This window comes from Mesoplodon mirus, assembly GCF_964341445.2.
Source record: "Mesoplodon mirus genome assembly, chromosome: 1".
Classification (NCBI taxonomy): domain Eukaryota; kingdom Metazoa; phylum Chordata; class Mammalia; order Artiodactyla; family Ziphiidae; genus Mesoplodon; species Mesoplodon mirus.
The window spans coordinates 230,045,006-230,071,381 of NC_138976.1; the positions used below are offsets into that span (position 1 = coordinate 230,045,006).

General features: G+C 40.0%; 1 protein-coding gene across 3 annotated transcripts; it reads left to right on the forward strand.

Annotated features, from left to right (window-relative positions):
• On the forward strand, positions 1 to 26,316 carry LOC309806388 (kynurenine/alpha-aminoadipate aminotransferase, mitochondrial). Of its 3 annotated transcripts, none has more exons than XM_082625218.1 (13): positions 2 to 281; positions 851 to 1,019; positions 1,995 to 2,127; positions 5,369 to 5,443; positions 9,019 to 9,228; positions 10,262 to 10,327; positions 11,567 to 11,649; positions 12,073 to 12,169; positions 17,007 to 17,068; positions 17,336 to 17,400; positions 18,712 to 18,818; positions 24,764 to 24,865; positions 25,280 to 25,788. In XM_082625218.1, exons 1-13 carry the CDS (start codon positions 215 to 217, stop codon positions 25,343 to 25,345), a joined length of 1,302 nt encoding a protein of 433 aa, XP_082481344.1. In that variant the 5' UTR covers positions 2 to 214; the 3' UTR covers positions 25,346 to 25,788. The 3 variants fall into 3 exon arrangements, with proteins under 3 accessions (XP_082481346.1, XP_082481344.1, XP_082481345.1); XM_082625219.1 differs by lacking the exon at positions 25,280 to 25,788 and adding an exon at positions 25,795 to 26,316 and having other exon boundaries at positions 3 to 281; XM_082625220.1 differs by lacking the exons at positions 17,007 to 17,068; positions 17,336 to 17,400; positions 18,712 to 18,818 and having other exon boundaries at positions 1 to 281.
• Positions 26,317 to 26,376: the final 60 nt, after the last annotated feature.

Sequence of the window (26,376 nt, forward strand, 5' to 3'; positions counted from 1 at the left end):
GCCGGTGGCCATAGGCCGCGTCGCGCGGGGCGGGAGGGGCACGCATCCTAACCTGCCAGCGGGCTTTGCCAGTCCTGCTACGCGCCAGACCAGACGCGGGGGACAGCAGAGGTGGCCTTTCCAGGGCCAGGATCAGGGGGCAGGATTGACGCGGATCCTTGGTTTTCCCAGGCTTCAACCACCTAAGGCGGGGCTTGCCGCTTGGAATCCGAGAATGAATTACACACGGTTCATCACGGCTGCGAGCGCGGCCAGAAAGCCTTCTGCCCTTCGAGTCATGGGTGAGTCCGGGCCCTGCTCTCCCGCTGGAGGGGGCGGTCCCCGCACAGCTGCTCGGGGCGGCCTGAGCCCGGCTCTGCGCAGACCTGGCACGGAAGGCGCGCTGGAACGGGCACGAGGGCGGGCCATCAGCAGTGGAGAGAGGGCAGGCCGCTGTGGACACGTCCTGCTTCGGCTCCAGAGGGCTCTTCCGGGCACGGGAGTCGGGGTTCGGCTCAGCGTGCGGGCGCGTGCGTAGTGGGGAGGGCGGGTTCGCCGGAGAGAGAGGGGTGCGCGCGGAGCCGGGCAGGGACGGGCCGAGTGGAAGACCGTTTTCTGTTACTGTGGCCCTTGGCTTGTTTGCCTGATCACTCCGCCTTCTTAGATGCACGTGTCTATTCCTTAGTTCCTCCACCGGTGAGGTCGGTCCACAAACAAAGGCATCTTCTATGTTTCTTTCGGACTAGCATTGTATCACTAGAAACCGTTACACTTTAAAGTTTTACTGACTTTAATGCAACAAGCTGCACCGTCTCTGTTTAGGAAAGTCTTCACTGAAAATGTTTCTTCTTCTCCTCCTTATTTGTTGTAGCTGAGATATTGGGCAAGTCATCGAAATCTGTCCTCTCCCTGGCGACTGGAGCACCAAACCCCAACATGTTCCCTTTCAAGTCTGCGATTATCACCACAGAAAACAAAGAGACCATCCAATTTGATGAAGAGATGATGAAGAGGGCTCTGCAGTATTCTCAGAGTGCCGGGTACTGATCAGTAGAGAATGTAACCTTGTTGGGTCGTTTTCATGAGCAATATTCTACAGCCCACTGATAGAGTGACGTGTGCGTTTTTTAACTGGGTATTCAGAAGTGAGGAAGGTTTGGGGAAGAGCTTTAGAAGAAAAAATAATTGCAGCAATGATACTGAATGCCTAAGACGCCAGGGACTGCTTCTCAACCTTACACGACTAGGAGAGGGAGAGAAGGCTTTTGAAAGTAGGTACCATTTGAGCTGAGACTGGAATAAAAGAGAGAGAGAGACGATAGCTAGGTGAAGCAGGGTAGGAGAAAGGAGGAAAAGGATGACCCAGGAAGCAGCCAGTTTAGGTCCTGGGGAATTTTTTTAATGATTATGTTCCCTTTCTAAACAGGCAGCTATGTAAGCGTGTTGCCCTCAGTTCAGATGTGTTTAATTTCATAAAGGCAACTGGAACACATATTCTAAGGCTTTCCTTAGCTGGTCTTCTTCCAGTGATAAAGGGTAACTTGCAGAGTGTCTATGAATTCTACTTTATTAAAGCCTGTTTGCTCTGTGATTCAAGAATAATGCATGTTGGGGGCATAAAAATTGTATTGTGTATAATGTATACCTAGGCTTTTCTTTCCATGATACAAAGAACTTACTGAACCTGCACTTCCAGGTATCCTACAGAAATCTCCCTAAGGGAAACAAAAAATGAATTACGCAGTGAGTGCTCTAATGTAAAAGAAAAAGTACAGGCTTTGGAGTGAGAAAGCTGTAGATTCAAATCTCAGCTCTTTTAATCACCAACTGATTAACTTTATGTGGATTTCTTAATCTCTAAGTCTGTTGCCTTGTCTTTTAAGTAAATATATTAATATTGGCAAAAAGCATTTGAGGACCTTTAAAGTGCCTGGTATAAAGCCACCATTTAGTTCCTGTCTACTATTATTATGATTTTCACTACTGTCAATTTTTACATGCATTTTATGCTTTAGCATCCCAGAGCTGTTATCTTGGCTAAAACAGTTACAAGTAAAATTGCATAATCCTCCCACCATCCATTATCCACCCAGCCAAGGACAAATGGACATGTGTGTCACATGTGGCAGCCAAGAAGGTCTCTGTAAGGTAAGACTGGAAGGAAAGGCACCTGCGGGAAGAATCAAATACTATGTTCACCCATACAGCCATCTCTCCCTTAGCCACAGAGCATCATGTTCTGTGGATTATGAAGGCTTCCTTGTCTTCACCTAGAACCATAAGTGGAACTTAAAGACATTCACCAACCTGATTTCTCTTAAACAGAGATCCCACCATCAATGACCCAGAGCTCTGAGTCATTAGGACAAGAGTCCCGTTCAGGAAGAACTCAACCCCTACCTGCAGCTTAGTGAGCACTGCTTACTTTCATCTAGCTTGGAGATTCAGGCTACATTTCAGTTATGTTTGTGGTTATGACATTTCAATGCATGACTTTTAAATTCTTCGAGGGTGTATCCTGATACCCCTGAGATGAAACGTCATTCCTTTGTGTGTCTGCTGGTGTTATCATCTGTGCCGGCTGCCTCTTGTACCCTGACTCCCTCTTGGCTGTGCTTCTCCAGGTCTATGTATATGTCTGTGTCTGTGGCTGACTTCTCCTCTGGGTTACTTTCTCTCTCTCCTTCTCTCTCTCTCTCTGTTTCTGCCTCTCTCCTGGGTTCCAGGAACTCCACAGAGGTAACCACCACTGGGGGATCCCCCGATAAAGAGACTGCATATATGGTTCTAAGTTTCATCTATTTTTTCTTTTCTTTTTCATGAATAATTAGTCCTGGATAAGGAGGCTCTACATTCAGTCCTCACATCTAGGTGAAAGCATGACTCTTGTTTATCTCAAAGCAGAGTAGCTTTCTTGCTCTTCTTTTTTATATAAATGTGAAAGCTGGTTAGTTTTAATGAATTTTAATTGAATTATTATTACATAATAATGTGTTAAAGTAATAAGACTATAATTTTCCTCCCTCTTTTTGGACTGAATTAGGAAAAACAAACGGATTAGCTGCTGTTTCAGTTTTATTGTTGAAGAGAAATATTTGTGATGCCCCAGACAAGTAGGGAAAAAAAGGACTTCAGTGAATTTCTTTTCTTAGGAAGACACTATATGCCTTTTTTTTTTTTTCCAGAAAGATGCACAAGAAAGTTTCTTCTTTGTCTCTTGCAACATCAGTCATATCAAAGAGGAAGAGAGCATAGACAGCCAAATGCATCAGTAACTCACTGGCTTAAAGCCATGCTTGTTCCTGAGGCCTCCTGAGAATCCGGTTTAATATTTCTCCCACTTTGTTCTCCAGGATGGATATTATTTTAGGTGTCCGTGTCTCAGATAATAAACAGCCCTCCCTCCTCATTTAGGATATTTGACTTTCTCATGTCCCCTAATTGACATGGGCAATGAATGTGATGAGGTTTTCATCTGATCCACAGATGATACACAAGCCACCCCAGTGATCTGTTTGGTCCTAGGAGGCCCTGTAAATCCTGAATCAATGAACTTATCAGAGGAAGATACTGTTTGTCATAAAATGCCAAAAGGTCATAAGGAAAAGTAAATGGAATATCCTAGTCCAAATTGGAAAAAAATGACCCATCTTCTGTCTCAATGGATAGTGGCCGTGCTGTTTGTCAAGAGATCTAATTTGTTATAATGATATAGGGAGGAGAGGCTTGACCTGGGGATTGTGAAATGTCACAGGTTGGGAAAGGATTATTCTCTGACTCGTGTAAGATTTAGTCAGAATGGACCCCTGTGATTTAGGCTGGAAAACTCTCTTGTGTGGCTCTACTGATGTCACGAGGCATCATACTGTCCTCAAGATCCCCCGAGATTCGTGGGCCTTGTCCTCCCTGACCTCTGAGTCTCCTTCACCCTTGCTGAGCCCCCCTCCTTTCTGCGATGCTCCCGTTCCGCCTTGCCCTGCCGCCCCTGCAGTGTCCCTTATGTATGGGAGCCCCGTGAGGCTGGGCCCCCAAACCTCTTTCCCCTTCACACACACACCTTCCCTGGGCATCACACCCGGGCGATCTCATCCATGCCATTAACTCCAGGCTCCCTGCACATCCACGCATCCCCCGACCCACCTGATCCATCCCAGGCTGTTCCAAAGGCACCTCAGACCAAAACACACTCATCTGCTTCTCCCTCAGAACAGACAGCGTTGGGGGCGTTTTTCAGTCAGTGGCACTCCTCCCACCACCTCCCCACCTGCATAGCCAGAAATCCAGGGGTCCCTCCTGACACCTCTCCTTCCTCGCGCCCCCTCAGTCCACAGTTAGATCTGCTGGTTCTGATTTCTTAAATGCCGCTCCGTTCTCTCCAGCCCCACCATCATCAACCCATCCAGACCTCCCTTACCTTTCCCAAGGACTGCAGCAAAAACCTCCCAAATGAGCCTAAAAACTTCCCAGACTCCACCTGTACTCTCGTTCCTTTTTGATACTTTGAGTTTGCAGCCAGAATGACTTTCTCAAATGCCTGTCTGGTCACCTGACTCCCCGGTCCCGCCCTCGACTTAAAATTCTCACTGGGCTCACTTGGCCCAAAGATCTCCCTGGACGCTCTCTGCCCACTTCCCTCTGACCTCCTTCCAGTCTCCTCTTCACACTCCACCTCAAGCCACAGGATTCTTTCAGTTTCTCAAACTGTGTACGTATTGTCACCGCTCCTCCTACTCGTCACTTCCTCAGGGAAGCCCTCCCTGAATGCTCTAAGTTCCCTGAGTGCCCAAGTCCTCCTACAATGAGCACGTAGGGCGTTGGCATCTATACGTAATAGCGCTTATCACCGATTTTACATATGCATTTATCTGAGTAGTTATTTGATTAGAATCTAGCTTTCAGTGGACTAGCACCTCCACGAAGGTAAAAACCATCCCACTATACTCATCAGTTTGTCTCCATAGGTCCTGGCTTATAGCAAGGATTTTTAAATTATTCAAAGAAGGAATACATGTATTTTAGGAGCCAAACCAGTTATATATATATATATATATATATATTTTAAACCTAGAATGGAGGTTTGCAAACTATGGCTTGAGAGACAAGCCAGCCATTGTCTGATTCTGTAAATAGAGTTTTATTGGAACTCAGCCACACCATCAGCTGATGTACTGTCTACAGCTTTCTCACCATAGAGGCAGAGATGAGTAGTTGCAATGGAAACACTAGGGCTCACAAAACACGTCCCATCTGTTGGCATTTACAGAACACTTGCCAACTCCTTCTCTAGAATCCTAGTGAGCCCAAACCAAAAACAAAAAAAGTTGGGGGGGGGGGTGTTTCTAAGACTGGAAACCAAACTAACCAAGCTAACCTATGCTTCTTTTGTTAGGTATTTGAAATGATCATTAATCCTGGAGATAATATCCTCGTAAATGAACCTATTTATTCCGGAACAATTCAGGCTGTGAGTACACATTTCTACAAAAGGCAACTCTCTTTCTTATAACAAATAAGAAACCACTGCACCTTGAGAATTATCTGTCCACTGAAACATAAAATAGCATCTTTCTTCTTCAACATATGCAAAATATGTGAAATGTACCCTCTGCTTTATACATTTCTCCTTACAAAGTCTAAATGTAGAGGTGCTAAAACTGGGTTGTGCAAAATCATGTCCAGATTGCTTAATATTCCACCTGAAATGTGACTTAATTTACAAAGACATTTTTCACTACCATCTATACTACCACATGCCTAAGGATGATCATATGTCAATGTAGAATAACTGTACAGTAACATGGTATGATTAGGAGTTTCCTCTCCAGTGTTAATTAATGGGACTTTAATATCCAGAATGGGGAATCGGATCACCTGCTCTGCTGTGCCCTGGGCTGAACACACCACTGTCGGGGGCACAATACTTTTGGGTCGATGTGAATACAGCCTAGAGCACAGTCAGAGAAAAGCGACCAGAGTGAACAAAGAAATGGAAATAATACCATAGGTTGAATTGTTTTAGGAACTATGCTCTTTTCTGAAGACAGAGAAGACTCCACGGGGGCAAGAGAATTGTCCTCAAGTACATTAAAGCTAGCCATGTGACAGAGGAGTTAGATTTGTCTGTGCATGTCCTCAGGTTCATACAGCTGGAATCAAAGGATGGAAACTACAGGGAAACAGTTTCAACTCAGTGTAACAACTGTCTAACCATCAGCCTTACCGGCTCTCTGAGGAGTAAAGCACTGCCCATCACTGCAGGGGCTCAGAGAAAGAAGCCAGACACAAAAGGACAAATATTGTATGATTCCACTTGTACTAAATATCAAAAATAGGCAAATTCATAGAGACAGAAAGTTGATGAGAGGTTACCAGGGCCTGGGGGAGGGGGAAATGGGGAGTTGTTGCTTAGTGACTACAGGCTTTCTGTTTAGAGTGATGAAAAGATTTTGGAAATTGCTAGTGAGAGATGCACACATTAGGAACGTAATTAATGCCACTGAATCCCACATGTTAAAATGGCAGATTTTTTGTTATATATATTTTACCACAATTTGAAAATCTAAAGTAAAATAATGGCCTTAATCATTGGATACTAATTATTCATTATTTTCCTGAACTCCAAAGATGTAAGATTACACAATGCCTGTAAATGTAAAACTTGTATCTATGTAAAAATAGCACGATGCACACACGTTTTCACACACCCAAACAGAAACCAATGCCACACTGTGAGGGAATATGCTGACGAGTCATGTGTGTTTACCTCATGGCCCAATATGAACTTGTTTTTTTCATGTAGATGTGTTTTTAAAGTCTAAGACCTTTAAAATTTGCCATAAGTAGGGTCTGAATTATTCTCACTTAGTGCATAAGTCTACACTTGACCACTAATATGTGTGTTTGCATATCCTTTGAAAAATTTTCTTCTGAGAACTTCACTCAATTATTGGGTTTTTTTTTCTTAATTTTTATTGAAATATAGTTTATTTACAATGTCATGTTAGTTTCAGGTATACAGCAAAGTGATTCACATATATGTATATATCTGTTCTTTCTCACATTCTTTTCCATGATAGGTCATTACAAAATATTGAGTATATACTTCCCTGTGCTATACAGTAGGAACTTGCTGTTTATTTATTTATATATTGTAGTGTATATATGTTAATCCCAAACTCCTAATTTATCCCTCCCCACCTTTCCCCTTTAGTAACCATAAGTTTGTTTTCTATGTCTATGAGTCTGTTTGTTTTGTAAATAAGTTCATTTGTATCCTTGTCTTAGACTCCACATGTAAGTGCTATCATATGATGTTTGTCTTTCTCTGACTTACTTCACTTAGTATGATAATCTCTAGGTCCATCCATGTTGCTGCAAATGGCATTATTTCATTCCTTTTTATGTCTGAGTAGTATTCCATTGTATATATGTACCACATCTTCTTTATCCATTCATTTGTTATTGGACATTTAGGTTATTTCCATGTCCTAGCTATTGTAAACAGTGCTGCAGTGAACATTGGGGTGCATGTATCTTTTCAAATTAAAGTTTTCATGTTTTCCAGATATATGCCCAGGAATGGGATTGCAGGATTGTATGGTAACTCTATGTTTAGTATTTTGAGGAACCTCCATACTGTTTTCCATAGTGGCTGCACCAATTTACATTCCCACCAACAGTGCAAGAGTGTTCCCTTTTCTCCACACCCTCTCCAGCATTTATTATTTGTAGACTTTTTGATGATGGGCATTCTGACTCATTTGAGGTGGTACCTCATTGTAGTTTTCATTTGCATTTCTCTAATAATTAGGGATGTTGAACATCTTGTCATGTGCCTGTTGGCCATCTGTATGTCTTCTTTGGAGAAATGTCTACTTCAGTCTTCTGTCTATTGTTTGATTGGGTTGTTTATTTTTTGTTTTTTTGTTTTTTGATATTGAGCTGTATGAGCTGTTTGTATACTTTGGAAATTAATCCCATGTCAGTTGCATTGTTTGCAAATATTTTCTCCCAGTCTGTAGGTTGTCTTTTCATTTTGTTGATGGTTTCCTTTGCTTGTTATTAATAAGTCCCAATTTTTTCTTTATGAACATAAAACATAAAATACAAGACTTTTATAAAACTATGTCTATAAGCAAGACCACTACTTTCAACTTCAGCCTCTGCAATTGGTACAGTATTGAAATACTTCCACATGCCTTGATGAGCCACTGCCATTATGCTCCCTGGCTCCCCTGGCCCCTCTCCTAAGACCACCCTGAACCCCCCATGGTACAGAGCTAATGCTGGCCTGGCATGGGGCCTACAGGATGTATCTGAAGTGCCCATGCTATATCACTTGTCCAATATTTTGAATATCACCTCTGCTTATGACTATTTTATGTATTAGCATCACAGATGCTTTATATGATTAATTTACTTTGTAAAAAAATTCCTTAATAAACTCGTATTTTATGAAGCAGTTGTAACCATAATTATAAAGATGATACAGTCAGAAGAGGCTGGGTTATGCTATGGAATATCTGACTCCTTATCTCGCTGGCCTATGGCTGCAAAGTCCTGTCTTTCTCTCACACACCGTGTCCACGGTCAGGCCATCAAGCTCTGTGCCATCTTCATCCCAGGCCCCAGAGTGACAGAAGCAGCCTCATCTGGACCGCTGCCAGTCTTAGAGCAGAGGGAACAGGGAACGAGAGACCCAAGCTGGGATTTAAAGTTTCTGCTTGGAAGGAACACCCATCACTTCTGCACGCAATTTATTGACCAAAGCCAGACCCCTGGCCAAGCCTGACATATATGAGCAGGGATGTCTACCCTTCCTCTAGGAATTGACAGGGAATATATTTGAACCATAATGGAAGCTTAACGGGAGCAACAATGGAATCAGAAAATACAGCCTCAGCCCTTGGGTGTAGGGCTGAGTGCAGGTTTGTGTTTAAGGGTATAAATGGTCACATTTTCATTACTGTAAGAACCAGTGACTATGATATTTTGTATCATGTCTGAGTCTTGGGCTTTCTTTCCTCCTGTCCTCCACAGATGCAACCACTGGGCGGAAACATTATTAACATTTCCAGTGATGAACACGGGATTATTCCAGACTCCCTCAGAGAAATACTTTCCAAATGGAAACCAGAAGATTCAAAGAACCCCAAGAAAAACACCCCCAAATTCCTTTATACTGTCCCAAATGGCAACAACCCTGCCGGCAACTCATTAACAACTAACCGCAAAAAGGAAATCTATGAGGTATTTTCAAAGAATGTGCTATGTGGCTGTGTTCTTGTTTCTTTCGGACCCTTCAGAAGAGTGCGCTCAAGCTCCTTCTCTGATTAGCCTCTTGCTCTCAAGGAAGATGATTTTTAATAAAAGGGTCCCCATAAATTTAAACTCACGAAGCCATTACGCTCTTGCTATGAGGCTTTCCTTGCCCTTTAATGGATATTTTGGTTGAAAGAGATGTTACTGTCGGCGTAGTGTTACACTCGCCTCTTCCTCCCCTCTCTTCCTCCTGTCTTCCCCTCATCCCCACCTCCAGTCCATCCCGTGGCTCCCAGCACCAACGTTATCCCAACCCACCGTCTCCTTGGCCGCCCGCCCTCCCGGACTCCGTGACTGCCCCCCTCCTCACAGCTCCCTCCCCCGGCTCGGGGTGTCCGTCCTGCTCAAGTGTAGATCTACAACCCCCCCCTCCAGCTGCTCCCCTGCACTTAACACAAGATCAGAGTCCTTCACCTGCCGCGCACAGCGATGCGGCCTGGGCCTCGGTTCTCAGGCTGGGGTCTCTCACAGCCTTCTTGGTGCAGCTACACAGCCTGCCTTCTGTCCCTGACAAGCCTATGCCTTCTACAATCGTCTGTCCCTTAAACATGCCAAGTACCTTCTCACCCCCAGGGCCTTTGCTCCTGGTCCCTCAGTCTGAAACCTTCGGCCCTGTCGTCGGCACGCCGGGTCCTTCCGGCCAGCCTGAGCCCTCCGGAGCTCCCGTGTCACAGTCTCTCACACATCACCCTCTTTAGCCTTCGGCCCAGCCCTCAGAACCCCCCTCCTCACCCTCTGCTCACTATCCACTGGCTCATGTTCCCTCTGTCTTTCCCACCAGAACGTAAGTTCCCTGAGGACGGAGCTTTTAGGCTGCTTCCTGTCCTCCTGCTCCTAGGACACAGAGCCCTCAGTAGCGTCTTGGATGAATGAATGAATGAGTACCAAGAACTAGGATTCCAAGTGATTTTCAGCTTCGAGCGCTCTGAAGAAATAAATATGCTCCTTTAACCTTTTTTAGCTCGCAAGAACATATGACTTCCTCATCATAGAAGACGACCCTTACTATTTTATGCAGTTCAACAAGGTAAGTGCAGGGTCAGCTCAGCCCACAATCAGTAGATAAGTGGCTGTCAGTTCCTGTGCTGATTAGAGTTTAGCCCCGGGCTGCGGAGGGTTTTCAGCTCTGGTATTACTGCGCTTTCCAGCAATCCCTTCCCTTTAGAATAGTGGCTGGCGCTCTGTGCCAGGCACGTGGAGGCTCGAGTGAGTCAAGGTTGAGGGTCTTCTGGACTCCGAATCCAGGTCGTGGCTCCTTAGACATCGCGCCAGGGTTACGGAGTGGGTGTCTCCTTGGGTGTCAACCTCAGTCTCTCGGGGGTGGCTGATGGGCGGAGGACTTGGGAGGCGTGTCCAGGCGGAAGGAGAAGGAGGGCCGCGCTCCCTCAGTGAGGCGGTGCTGGGCAGGGGAGGGGCGTTCCCAGCATCACGCTGCCTGCTCGCCATCCTGTCACTTAGGGTCGGGGACCTTCCTGCAGAATCATGGGCTTTTAGATCCTTTCGCACTATATATGTACACCACTGTCCACGAGCATGGTTTCCTAGGAGACGAGTAGTGGTACCGACCCCAATGCCCAATTCCTCAAAATCCAACACTGTATTTGCTCTAAGGGCTGCACAGAACAAACACATGCACTCAGTCCCCACTCTGTATCTACGGAGAAGAAACAGAACTCTTGGCTTTTTACTAGTTTGCCTGAACACCATGTCTGCCTGCCGCCCACCTTCAACACGACCCTGGCCCCCTTTCTTGTTGGCATTTACTTTTGAAGTAAATATGGAAGTTTCAGCACTGCATACTGACTACACTGCTCAGCTTCATCTGCACCTTTTTCGTGTTTCTAGTTGGTCTAAGGGGCAGCATTCTCTTCCTAAACCGCCCTGAATGCTGATGGCCCTCTTCGTTTTGGTCTTTTCCAAACGAGTTTTTCTTGAATCCTTCCTCGAAATCTGTTCCTCCTGGATCTCAAGCCTTGGGACAAGGAGGTCCCGTGTGAGGTTTCTCTAAGCTCACGGGAGTGGCATCGTGAGCAAGTGAGAGGACGTGTGTGTGTGTTTGGCAGAAAAGCCGTGAAGATCGGCAGATGCGAACAGAAGAACACGCATTTCTGGTTCTTACTCCATTTCAAGGGGCTGAGATGAAGACAAGAAAAAGGATGTTTGTCCTAGTGTTCTCCAAATCCATTCCTCCCCACTCTCCGCACAAAGTAGGGATACGGTCTCTAACAGACTTCCCAAACCAACAGTATTTTTCTTCCATTTCAAGCCCTGGGCACCGACTTTTCTCTCCATGGATGTTGATGGGCGTGTCATCCGAGCTGACTCTTTTTCCAAAGTCCTGTCCTCTGGGTAAGGCCCTGGCTGTGCCTTCAGGCTGCATCTAAAGGTGACAGAGGCTGCACCTCAGCATCTTTTACTGCAAACAGTTCTTCTCATTTAAGATGCTTGTATCCCCAATTGATTGACTTAATACCAGGCTTTTCTCCCAATCTGTCCCCAGTGGTCAAAGATACTTGGCCATTAAATTATAGCTGTAGGGGGACTGGTCAGGTTTTTGGTTCATATATGAAAGAGCACATGTAGAAATACATGGTCTATTTTAAGTGTACAATTAAGTTTAAATGTGTATTTTAAGTAAGTAGTTTTATTAGAATGTGTTAACTGTCTAAGTGTGTTTGTCCCCAGGTCACAAAATTCTTCCCCATGAAATCACTAACATGGTATTAATTGTTAATGCAGGGTTGGTATTGTGCCTTTTCTCTCTTTGTGCAGGTTGCGAATAGGGTTTCTAACTGGTCCAAAGCCCTTGATCGAGAGAATTGTTTTACACATACAAGTTTCAACAATGCACCCCAGCACTTTTGCCCAGGTATGGACAACTTAGGAAATAGGAATTTTTTTGAATCAGATCATAAAACAAAATAGATGTTGGCAAATAAGACTGAGTGAACATTGCAGGGAGAGAAATCACTGATTGCATCTCTAGTTCCACATGGACTGAATTAGGAGACCACGCACAGCAGATGTTTGCTCTAAAAACCAAAAGAGATTTGAATGGACCTGGTGCTGTTTCACAGTGTAGACCAAACTCCTTGAGGGTCAGAGATCTTATTCAGCTGTGTCCTGGCATCTAGCTCAGGAATCCCATAAAAACTGTGTTGGACTCGACAGGACAGAAGAGTTTTGGTGAAGTAACACACCATTAGCTTCGTTGTCCTGGAATCTGAGAGCAAGGGTTCCAACCTGCATGGCGGCCCGACCTCTCCCTTCACTGCCCATGTGCTAAGCTCCCTACAGACAGCGGCTGGAATGTATTTTAATTAAATACAGTAAAATTATTTGCAGCAAATGTATAAATTTCTTCACAAGCTTTGAGCAATGATTGGACCCATCCCTAAGGCAATCTTGAGAACCAACCATAAGGACAGGACTGCTACCTAACAACTCAAAAGGCATAGTTTAGGTAGAATGGACATTTCTTTGACATTATACATTCCACAAAGTGCACGTGTCCCCGTGTTTTATCAAGTTGGGGACTTTTTCCATATTTTCTGTATCTGTTATCAACCAAATTTCACTATCCATTTACAACATTTAGAACTTCCATTTTGGATAGAAAATCTCTGAATATATTATATAACTTCATGTATTGACTGTATGTGTTTTGGGGGCTTTTTTTGTTTGTTTTTTTGTCAATTTATCTCTTTATTTTGATCATAACATTTGTTCAATTTCTGGAACTAATTTTTTTTTAAACATCATTATTGGAGTATACTTGCTTTACAATGTTGTGTTAGTTTCTGCTGTATAGGAAAGTGAATCAGTTATACATATACATATGTCCCCATATCTCTTCCCTCTTGCGTCTCCCTCCCTCCCACCCTCCCTATCCCACCCCTCTAGGTGGTCACAAAGCATCCAGTTGATCTCCTTGTGCTATGCAGCAGCTTCCTACTAGCTATCTATTTTACATTTGGTAGTGTGTATACGTCCATGCCACTCTCTCACTTCGTGCCAGCTTACCCTTCCCCCTCCCCATGTCCTCAAGTCCACTCTCTACATCTGTGTCTTTATTCCTGTCCTGCCCCTAAGTTCTTCAGAACCATTTTTTTTTCTTTAGATTCCATATATATGTGTTAGCATAGGGTATTTGTTTTTCTCTTTCTGACTTATTGACTCTATATGACAGACGCTAGGTCCATCCACCTCACTACAAATAGCTCAATTTCATTTCTTTTCATGGCTGAGTAATATTCCATTGTATATATGTGCCACGTCTTCTTTATCCATTCGTCAGTCGATGGACACTTCGGTTGCTTCCATCTCCTGGCTATTGTAAACAGAGCTGCAATGAACATTTTGGTACATGACTCTTCTTGAATTATGGTTTTCTCAGGGTATATTCCCAGTAGTGGGATTGCTGGGTTGTATGGTAGTTTTATTTTTAGTTTTTTAAGGAACCTCCATACTGTTCTCCATAGTGGCTGTATCAATTTACATCCCCACCAACAGTGCAAGAGGGTTCCCTTTTCTCCACACCCTCTCCAGCATTTATTGTTTGGAGATTTTTTGATGATGGCCATTCTGACTGGTGTGAGGTGATACCTCATTATACTTTTGACTTGCATCTCTCTAATGATTAGTGATGTTGACCAACCTTTCATGTATTTGTTGACAATCTATATATCTTCTTTGGAGAAATGTGTATTTAGGTCTTCTGCCCATTTTTGGATTGGGTTTTTTTTTTTTGATATTGAGCTGCATTAGCTGCTTGTATATTTTGGAGATTAATCCTTTGTCAGTTTCTTCATTTGCAAATATTTTCTCCCATTCTGAGGGCTGTCTTTTTGTCTTGTTTATGGTTTCCTTTGCTGTGCAAAAGCTTTAAGTTTCATTAGGTCCTATTTGTTTATTTTTGTTTTTATTTCCATTTCTCTAGGAGGTGGGTCAAATAGGATCTTGCTGTGATTTATGTCAAACAGTGTTCTTCCTATGTTTTCCTCTAAGAGTTTGATAGTGTCTGGCCTTACATTTAGGTCTTTAATCCATTTTGAGTTTATTTTTGTGTATGGTGCTAGGGAGTATTCTAATTTCATTCTTTTATATGTAGCTGTCCAGTTTTCCCAGCACCACTTATTGAAGAGGCTGTCTTTTCCCCATTATATTATATTCTTGCCTCCTTTGTCAAAGATAAGGTAACATATGTACGTAGGTTTATCTCTGGGCTTTCTATCCTGGTCCATTGATCTATATTTCTGTTTTTGTGCCAGGACCATACTATCTTGATTACTGTAGCTTTGTAGTATAGTCTGAAGTCAGGGAGCCTGGTTCCTCCAGCTCTGTTTTTCTTTCTCACATTGCTTTGGCTATTCGGGGTCTTTTGTATTTCCATACACATTGTGAAATTTTTTGTTCTAGTTCTGTGAGAAATGCCATTGGTAGTTTGATAGGGATTGCATTGAATATGTAGATTGCTTTGGGTAGTGTAGTCATTTTCACAATGTTGATTCTTCCAATCCAAGAACATGGTATATCTCTCCATCTGTTTGTATCATCTTTAATTTCTTTCATCAGTATCTTATAGCTTTCTGCATACAGGTCTTTTGTCTCCTTAGGTAGGTTTATTCCTAGGAGTGTAAATTGGAGTGTTTCTTTCATTTCTCTTTCAAATTTTTCATCATTAGTGCATAGGAATGCAAGAGATTTCTGTGCATTAATTTTTTATCCTGCTACTTGACCAAATTCATTGATTAGCTCTAGTAGTTTTCTGGTAGCATCTTTAGGATTCTCTATGTATAGTATCATGTCATCTGCAAACAGTGACAGTTTTCCTTCTTCTTTTCCAATTTGGATTCTTTTTATTTCTTTTTCTTCTCTGCTTGCTGTGGCTAAAACTTCCAAAACTATGATGAATAACAGTGGTGAGAATGGGCATCCTTGTCTTGTTCCTGATCTTAGTGGAAATGGTTTCAGTTTTTCACCATTGAGGACGATGCTGGCTGTGGGTTTGTCATATATGGCCTTTATTATGTTGAGGTAAGTTTCCTCTATGCCTACTTTCTGGAGAGTTTTTATCATAAATGGGTGTTGAATTTTGTCAAAAGCTTTTTCTGCATCTATTGAGATGATCATATGGTTTTTCTCTTTCAATTTGTTAATATGGTTTATCACATTGATTGATTTGCATATATTGAAGAATTCTTGCATTCCTGGAATAAACCCCACTTGATCATAGTGTATGATCCTTTTAATGTGCTTTTGGATTCTGGTTGCTAGTATTTTGTTGAGGATTTTTGCATCTATGTTCATCAGTGATATTGGTCTGTAGTTTTCTTTTTTTGTGACATCTTTGTCTGGTTTTGGTATCAGGGTGATGATGGCCTCGTAGAATGAGTGTGGGAGTGTTCCTCCCTCTGCTATATTTTGGAAGAGTTTGAGAAGGATAGGTGTTAGCTCTTCTCTAAATGCTTGATAAAATTCGCCTGTGAAGCCATCTGGTCCTGGGCTTTTGTTTGTTAGAAGATTTTTAATCACAGTTTCAATTTCAGTGCTTGTGATTGGTCTATTCATATTTTCTGTTTCTTCCTGATTCAGGCTTGGCAGGTTGTGCATTTCTAAGAATTTGTCCATTTCTTCCAGGTTGTCCATTTTATTGGCATAGAGTCGCTTGTAGTAATCTCTCATGATCCTTTGTATTTCTGCAGTGTCAGTTGTTACTTCTCCCTTTTCATTTCTAATACTATCGATTTGAGTCTTCTCCCTTTTTTTCTTGATGAATCTGTCTAGTGGTTTATCAATTTTGTTTATCTTCTCAAAGAATCAGCTTTTAGTTTTATTGATCTTTGCTATTGTTTTCTTCTTGTTTACTTGAGATTTTTTTTGTTTCTTGAGGTGAGATTGAACTTAGTATGATTTTAGGCAGCCTCTCTGCTAATGGGAGGGGTTGTGCCCCTGTCTTACTAGTTGTTTGGCATGGGGCGTCCAGCACTAGAGCTTGCTGGCCATTGGGTAGAGGTGGGCCTTAGCATTGAGACAGAGATCTCTGGGAGAGCTCTTGCCAATTGATATTACATGCAGCCGGGAAGTCTCTGGTGGTCCAATGACCTGAACTTGACTCTCCCACCTCAGAGGCTCAGGCCTGACAACAGGCTGGAGCACCAAGACCCTGTCAGCCACACAGCTTAGGGAAGCCTTCAGCCAAACAGAAACATGGCGAATGGAGCACACGCCTGTAGAAACCCTCTGCGACTGTATGTGTTTTATATTTAGAGACCATCCAGGGTGGCAGTTATTGGGTGGGTCTCAGACTGGACAGTCTGACTTAAGTCCAGGCTCTTTGAGGAGCAGTGACCTCAGGAAAGTTAACTTCACCTCGTGCCTCAGTCTCTTCCTCAGTATATTAGAAATCATGACCTGCCTAATAAGGGTATTACGAAGATCAACTTAGCTGAAATACGTTCATATGGTACAGCAGTTTCCGGCACATAGGAAGGACCATATAAATATTTTGTTATTTTTACTATTATTCTTGCCATTGTTAATAATCAACCTTATTATAAATCGCTGGCTCTACAAAGCTTGGTACAGCTTGTAGCATCCTCTTAGGGTGGTTTGCACATGATCAAGAGTGGTTTGCTTTTATGTTTGGGCAAAAAACACATTTTAGAGGATGAATGATGACCTTATTACTGTCTCATCCCGTTTAGCTCCTGGTATCACAGCTTCTGTACCAATGGGGAGGAGAGGGCTTCCTGGCTCATGTAGACAGGTACTGTATTTTAGCTTCCATACTTTACATAGAAATGGACTTCACTCTATTAATTTTCATTTTTGAATTATTCCAAAATAATGGAAAAACCACAATGGTAAAAAGTTTACCACCCAACAGGTCAAATAAATATGCTCTATTCCCTCATCAAGAATTCAACATTTTCATCAAGATAGAAAATAGATTCTTACAGACTGGGCTTCAGAGCCTTTTAATTTCTGCCATCAATGTACTAAACACATCCTTTTCATTTTATTGTTCTTTTAGGGTTATTGATTTCTATAGGAAGCAGAGGGATGCATTATTGGCAGCTGCAGACAAGTGGTTAAGTGGTGAGTGGAACTTACATCCTGTCCTGGGATGAACAGTAGCCCTTATATGAGTGAGTGATACACACCACAGGGTATTGTTAATAACCCTGGGGAAGGAAACAGGGTCCAGGAGTATTCTTTGTCAAGAAAATGTTACCTTATAAATAGTCTCAGAAGTAACAGCACAAACCCTGGCACAATTCTACACATTTCTACTATACCTGACTGCTGCAAAGAATCTGTGGTTTAAAGAAAAATGGTCAATTAGTCTAACACCAGCAATAATCTACTTAAAGCTAAATAATATCTGTACTCAAAAGGTTTTCAAAATTTTGCTCCAAATAGAAGAGGAATTGTGACATGACATATTCCTTTTCTAACTAGACTCTATAGAGACAAAACAGTACAATAGTACAAACTAAGTACAGTCTAAGGTGGGTTTCTCATTACAGATGATTTGACTTTTAATCATTCACCTCATTAATCAGTAGTATTTCTATTGCTAATTTGATTTCAGAATGCTTTAGATTTAATTTTCTATTAAGGAAGAAAGTAAAATTAATTACCTGGCTTTAATTACACCACTAAAAATGCCTTTTGTAGGAATAATAGTAAATACAAAGTATTCAGTTCTTATTTCCCTCATATCTTGTTCCCTCTGTAGTCCTGGTAAAAACACAATTACTATCTTTTTGATAAGAGTACTTAGTCTACCACTTCCTATAGTGAAGTTGAAAAAAAGGTTTTAATCAACATCAAGGTTTTTTTTTAAAGGTAATAATCAAAATCAAAATAACTCTTGTTCCTTCTTGGTTTCTCTATCCTTATATTCAATGAAATATAAAGCCTACAAATACACCAGGAATTCCTGAATTTTAAGTACTTCTTAATTACATTGCAATAAAAACTTCAATTCATTGGACTTCTGAATGATTATGTAAATGATAGGATTTATTGAAACGCTAGAAGGCTCTAGAAAGGGTTGAGGAATCCTCTTCTAAAATTGAAAGAGCCACGTTTGGCTTAGGGACAATTCTAAGAAAGGGAGGTGGGCATGGCACTGGATTTCCTGCACTGCCCTGTGACCCACTAAAATCAGAAATATACACGAGTCCCCTCTCTCCCTTTCAAACCCTCCCCTCACTTTTTAAAATAAAACTCAGAACACCAATTTTCAGGACTCCTAAAACTATATTTTTTAAAAATGCTATCACCAAAGGAACTTTTTTGGAAATACTCGTTTACAGTTACTGCAATTTGTCATTTCAGTGATATAGTTGACATCATCAAAAATGGTCTCAGGAAACATTTCTTCTCTTCTTTTGTTTGTAGGTTTGGCAGAATGGCATGTTCCTACTGCTGGAATGTTTTTATGGGTCAAAATTAAGGGCCTTCATGATGTAAGAAAACTGATTGAAGAGAAAGCCTTTAAGAAAGAGGTAAAACACGAAGAAAAGCTATATTTTTTCTTTAAAGTAATATCTTAATAAAAATGGCGAGAGATGTTTATCACTGCCCACCAACCCAAGGGAAAATGTTTGCCTATCAGATACATTATCTCCTTACTAAGATCATAATAGATTTTGGGTTACAGAATTAGTCTCCTGGTCTAAACCAGGGGAAATACCGTCATTCAGCTCAGCCACTGATTAGCTTAGTGGCTAAGAGCGTACACTCTCTGGCGCCACGTCCTTGGGTGTGAATCCCAGTCCTGCCCCGATATGTGGCACTGGATGAGCTGCCCTTCCTGAGTTTCATCTGGAAAATGCAGATAATAAGAATCCCTCCCTCTTAGGGTGGCTATGATGAAAGCAGTCAATATGGATAAAGCACTTAGACTAATACCTGGCATATAGTAAATGCTTGATAAATATAAGCCATTAGTATTTACAGTAGAAGGATTTTTTTCCTGATGATGAAAGTAAAGCATACTCATGATAGCATTATAGTTCATTAAAGCATAATGAAAATTTTTTAAATAGCCCATAATTTGCCCACCCAGATTTTATGATCACTTGTGATACATTTTCTTGAAGAGGTTGTATACATCTAGTATTTTGGCTATGAAATTATGTTTTATTACAGTACAGTTGATTTACAATAGTACATTAGTTTCAGGTATATAACATAGTGATTCAGTATTTTTAAAGATTAGACTCCATTTAAAGTTATTATAGAATATTGGCTGTATCCCCTCTGCTGTACAATAAATCCTGTGTCTTCTTTATTTTATACCTAATAGTTTGTCCCTCTTAATCCTCTACCCTTATTTTGTCCTTCCTCCCTTCCCTCTTCCCACTGGTAACAACTAGTTTGTTCTGTATTATCTGTGAGCCTGTTTCTTTTTGTTGTATTTATTCGTTTTATTCTTTTAGATTTTGCATATAAGTGATAACATGTTATTTCTCTTTTTCTGACTTATTTCACGAGGCATAATACCCCTCAAGTCCATTCATGTCACAAATGGCAGGACTTCATTCTTTTTTATGGCCGAGTACTATTCTAGTGTGTGTGTGTGTGTGTGTGTGTGTATACACACATACCACATCTTCTTTATCCATTCATCTGTTGATGGACACTTTGGTTGTTTCTATATCTTGGCTATTATAAATAATGCTGAAATGCATATTGGGGTGCATGTATCTGTTTCAATTAGTGTTTTCTTTTTTCCGGATATATACCCAGGAGTGGATTGCTGCATCATATGGTAGCTCTATTTTTAGATTTTTAGGAACCTCAATATTGTTTTCAATAGTGGCTGCACCAATTTGCACTCCCACCAACAGCGGAGGAGGGTTCCCTATTCTCCACATCCTCGCCAACACTTGTTATTTGTGTTCTTTTTGTTAATAGCCATATTTACAGGTGTGAGGTGACATCTCTTTGTGGTTTTGATTTGCATTTCCCTGTTGATTAGTGATGTTTAGCATCTTTTCATGTACCTGTTGTTCATCTGCATTTCTTCTCTGGGAAAACATCTATTCAGGTCTTCTGCCCATTTTTTAGTCTGGGTTTTTTTAAAATACTGCTCTGCAATTACGTTACATGACTAAAATAACACAGAAAAGTTTATATCCTGCTTTTTTCACTTAAAATTAGCCCGCAAGGATTTCTTCTAGGTTTTTTTTCTCCTTTTGTACTTAAATCATAAGTCTACTTAGATTTCATTCAGAGGCACTAATTAAGCTGAGACATCTAAATATGCTTCTGTGTAGCTTTCCAATTTACAAAATCAATCAACCGTTCTCCATTAATTAATTCCTTTATCATGTTCCTCACTCTTTTGTAAACACCAAGTTCTGTTTCGAGTATCACTTTTGTCTTGAGGCAGTGAGTACAAAGAATAGATCATGTTGTTGTTGGCAAACTCCTGTGCTAGAGCATAAGAGACAGTCTAGAGATCAGAGCTGGGAACTGGCTGCCTGGACCCAAGAGCCAATCCACTCCCCTGGGAAAGTCATTCATTCCCTGTAATCATCATACTTGACCGCAGGACTCATGCTTTATAAATTGTTTTAATGCTAATAACAGCACATAGAAAGTGCTTAATAAATACTTAAATGACTTAACTCATATAAGTGCATTTTAGTACAATAAATCAATTTTATTACTTTTTTTTTTGCATTCTTATCAATGCCATTATTCTCCAGAACATTTGATGTGTGTATCCCTGAACTAGGAGCTAAGGATACAGACTTCATATTTATTGTCATTTTTTTTCAGTCCCTTTCTTCTATTCCATATACCCTGTTGCACGTACCTTTACCTTTTCTAAGTAATCTCTATCACTGCTGCCTTAGCCCAAATTTTGGTTATCTTGCAAGGAGATTATTACCATCCCCTCCTTCTCTACAGAAACTTGCTTCTGGCACATCCCTAAACTGTTCCACAATATTGGTAGAAATTATGGTTTTCATTTCATTGTTAATCAGGACAAAAAAAAAAAAAAACTCATCTTCTACCTTGAAATTTCCTCCCCAGAATGCCCCCAAATCATTTCATTCCCAGCTCATCTAACTTCAACAACCAGGGGCCAGATTTACACCATGAAAAATCAGGCAGTTTCTTAAAGTTCTGAACGTCATGATTTTACTAGACAACAATCTCAAAGACTTAACACAATCCAGCTTAGTTCTGACTCACGCACAGATGTGGTCTATAACCTCCTCTGCTCCTGCCGTGAGTCAGAGACCCGGGTTCCATTTTAGTTTCACTGATCTTTTCTATTGTCTTCTTAGTCTCTATTTATTTCTGCTCTGATCTTTATGATTTCTTTCCTTCTACTAACTATGGGTTTGGTTTGTTCTTCTTTCTCTAGTTGCTTTAGGTGTAAGGTTAGGTTGTTTATTTGAGATTTTTTGTTTCCTGAGGTACAACTGTATTACTATAAACTTCCCTGTTAGAACTACTTTTGCTGCGTCCCATAGGTTTTGGATCATCATGTTTTCATTTTCATTTATCTCTCGGTATTTTTTGATTTTCTCTTTAATTTATTCCATGATTCATTGGTTGTTTAGTAGCATATTGTTTAGCCTCCACATGTTTGTATTTTTTGAGTTTTTTTCAATATCCACAAATCAATTTGTGTGACACACCACATTAACAAATTGAAGAATAAAAACCATATGATCATCTCAATAGAGACAAAAAAACTTCTGATAAAATTCAACATCCCTTTATGATAAAAACTCTCTAGATAGTGGGTATAGAGGGAATATGCCTTAATATAATAATGGCTATATATGAAAAACCCACAGCTAACATCATACTCAACAGTGTAAACCTGAAAGTATTTTCTCTAAGATCGGGAGCAAAACAAGGATGCCCACACTCACCACTTTTATTCAACAAAGTTTTGGAAGACCTAGACACAGCAATCAGAGAAGAAAAAGAAATAGAAAGAATCCAAAGTGGAAAAGAAGAAGTAAAACTATCACTGTTTGCAGATGAGATGATGCTATACATAGAAAATCCTAAAGATACTACCAGAAGACTACTAGAGCTCATCAATGAATTCAGTAAAGTTGAATGATACAAAATAAATACACAGAAATTTGTTGCATTTCTATACACTAACAACAAAAGATCAGAAAGAGAAATTAAGGAAAAAATCCCATTTACCATCACATCTAAAAGAATAAAATACCTAGGAATAAACCTACCTAAAAAGGAAAAGACCTGTAATGGGAAACCTATAAAATGCTGATGAAAGAAATTGAAGACAAAACAAACTGATGGAAAGATACACCATGTTCTTGAACTGGAAGAATCAATATTTTCAACATGACTTTATTATCCAAGGCCAATTACAGGTTCAGTGCAATCCCTATCAAATTACCAAGGTCATTTTTCACAGAACTAGAACAAATAATTTTAAAATTTGTATGGAGACACAAAAGACCCCTAACAGCCAAAGCAGTCTTGAGAAAGAAGAACGGAGCTGGAGGAGTCACATTCCCTGACTTCAGACTACACTACAAAGCTGCAGTAATCCAAACACTATTGTAGTGGCACAAAAACAGTATAGAGAGCCCAGAAGTAAACCCACACACCTATGGTCAATTAATCTATGACAAAGGAGCAAGAATATACCATGGAGAAAAGAAAAGACAGTCTCTACAATAAAGGATGCTAGGAAAACAGTACAGCTACATGTCAAAGAATGAAATTAGAACATTCTCAAAGATCGTATACAACAATAAACTCAAAATGGTTTACAGACCTAAACGTAAGACTGGATATTATAAAACTCCTAGAGGAAAACGGTCAGAACACTCTTTAACATAAATCACAGCAAGCTCAGTTTTGCTCTGTCTCCTAGAGGAATGGAAATAAAAACAAAAATAAATAAATGGGACCTAATGAAACTTAAAAGCTTTTGCACAGCAAAGGACACCATAAAGAAAACAAAAAGGCAACCTACGGAACGGGAACACATATTTGCAAATGATGCGACAGACAAAGGATTAATTTCCAAAGTATAGAAACAGTATATACAGTGCAATATAAAGAAAAAAACCCACAAATAACCCAATCCAAAATTGGGCAGAAGACCTAAAAAGACATTTCTCCAAAGAAGACATACAGATGGTCAACAGGCACATGAAAGGATGCTCAATATCGCTAATTATTAGAGAAAATCAAATCAAAACGACAATGAGGTATCACCTCATACCAGACAGAATGCCCATCATCAAAAAGTCTACAAATAATAAATGCTGGAGAGGGTGTGGAGAAAAGGGAACCCTCGTACACTATTGGTGGGAATTTAAATTGGTGCAACCAGTATGGAGGTTCATTAAGAAACTAAAAATAGAGTTACCCTATGATCCAGGGATCCCATTCCTGGGAATATATATATGGAGACAGGTATAATTCAAGAAGATACATGCACCCCAATGTTTCATTGCAGCACTATTTACAACAGCCAAGACATGGAAGCAAACTAAATGTTCATTGAAAAATGAATAGATAAAGAAGATGTGGTACATATATCCAATGGAATATTATTCAGCCATAAAAAAGAATGAAATAATACCATTTGTAGCAACATGGATAGACCTAGAGATTATCACACAAAGTGAAGTCAGACAGAAAAAAAAACAAATATCATATGATATCACTTATGTGGAATCTCAAAAAATTATACAAATGAACTTATTGACAAAATGGAAATAGACCCACAGACACAGAAAACAAACTTATGGTTACCAAAGGGGAAAGGGGGGAAGGAATATATTAGGAGTTTGGGATTAACATATGTACACTACTATGTATAACATAGATAACCAACAAGGTCCTACTGTATAGCACAGGGAACTATACTCAATATTTTATAATAACCTATAAGGGAAAAGAATATGAAAAAGAAAAGATAGATAGATAGATTGATATACATATACATGTACATATACACATATGTATAACTGAATCACTATTCTGTATACCCAAAACTAACACAACATTGTAAATCAGCTACAGTTTAACTTAAAAAAACGAAATAAAATATTTTTAATGATATTTCATTGTTTGGATTTATTTTACTTTTCTAGTTATGTTAAACATTTATTCATGTTTATTACCATTTCTCTTTCTTGAATAAGCTGTCCTTGTCCATTTTAAGGTTTTTCCTCTGTTTCTGTGCATTCTTTATACTATATGGAGAAGAAGTAGAATTGCTGTATTTATTGTAAACACTGATTTCTATGCATTTAGTTTTATTGTACAACATGCAGTAATTTTATATAAATTGATTTCTCTCTTGTGATTTCTTTCACTGCTTTTTAAGTTTAAAAGTCATCCTCCACTCTGAGATTAATTTCACCTATATTTTCTTTTAGTTTTCTTTAATGGTACATCACCTGTTTTCCATAAACTCTCTTAGATATTCATGGTTCCTGGATACAATTTCTACCTTGATAGTTCAGCTCCTTGCCCCTACTTCAGAGCATCCTTCTCTTTAGCTTCTCCAGAGCAGATGGACATGGTGAGTACAATATTCTCTTCAGAGTAAAACTAGATATCCATTTATTTTTTGTGTTCATTTTGTGAGTTACAACATTATTTGATATCTCCTTGGGTTTCTGCAAAATGGGTATTAGTTGGAAAGTCACAAACTACCATTCAGAGAAGTTGCCAGGCTTCTACAGACAAATGATGCGACCAAATTGGAGTTGAATTTTATTGCTTTCATGAATACATGTCAGACCTGCTCAACAGTGTTAGCAAATTATCAACACGTTAAAAAGAGAACCTCCTTCACTCCTTCATAGAATTAACATGAGCCATAGTCCAAATTCATGAAGCCATCTATCTCTATCTCTTGAGGAAGGGTCAAATAGAATAATATTAATGATTAGAGTTAAGTAATTGCTTAATCACAAACTCCAGCTTTAACCAGGATTACAGGAAACCAAGAAGCAAGTTCCTAAGAACTGTGTGTCGGGAACCCACAGAAGAGCCATAAACTGAAGAGTCCAGTGAGTGTAAGAAGAATGTATACTTATCCTTGGAGATGGGTTGTCTCCGGGTGTGTTCTTGATTGACTTGCTTTTTCATGTCATTAAATATGCTTTTCATAAGTTATATATGCGTAGAGCTGGACAACTGAAACTATACAGAAGGCATGTGCAGGTGAGAGAGTATATGAAAAAATAATTCGTGTTCTGGGAGAAAATGATGATCTTGAGGAAATAAGGATTTGAAAAATTTCCTGGGCCTCTGATATGCTTCCATCTATGTTTATTAGTGGACATGACGGCCTCTGACCCAGATGAAACTGAGGTTCATCCTGACCTTTCACTGTCTGATCTCATTCCTAAGATGGATACTCTTTGTTTAAATTTCTAAAGTTATGACAGACTTTTCCTAAACAGCATCCTAATTTTATTAATTCTTCTCTCTGTTCACTTTTAGGCCTTCCAGGGATTAGCCCAACTTATAAAGGAATCTTTATGAAGAAATTGAACTCTTCACAGCACTCACGGTTTTCAGATAAATTATTTCTATGTTTTAGCAGGAAGAAATGATTGTTGGTGTCAGACTTATAGACTGGGTTTCACCAAACACGTCATATTTGTAGTAATTTAACTAGACAACTTTTAAAGTGCCCTTGAACCCATCAGACTGCCAAAATATATTTATAATCCACCTATACATGTTGATAAATTTTCAACCCACAAAAAAAAATTTTTATTCTGGATTTTATTGTAAAGATTTTTGTAGTTGCTTTATCATTTCCCATAAATTTTCTTTGAAAATAACATTTTTACAGTAAATTATTTGTAAGCAAACAATCATGTTCAAAATGGTATGTAATGTGAACTTTTCCTATTTTGAAGAAAATGTAATGAGAGCTTGTTGCAAAAATTGTTAGGATTTGACTGTTATACATAATTTTTAGTAAGAGTATCACAGACATTATGTTATGGCACAGAAATCCATTTAAAATAAAATTCTGAATCTAAACATACCTAAACGTCTGCCTATTAATTCTAA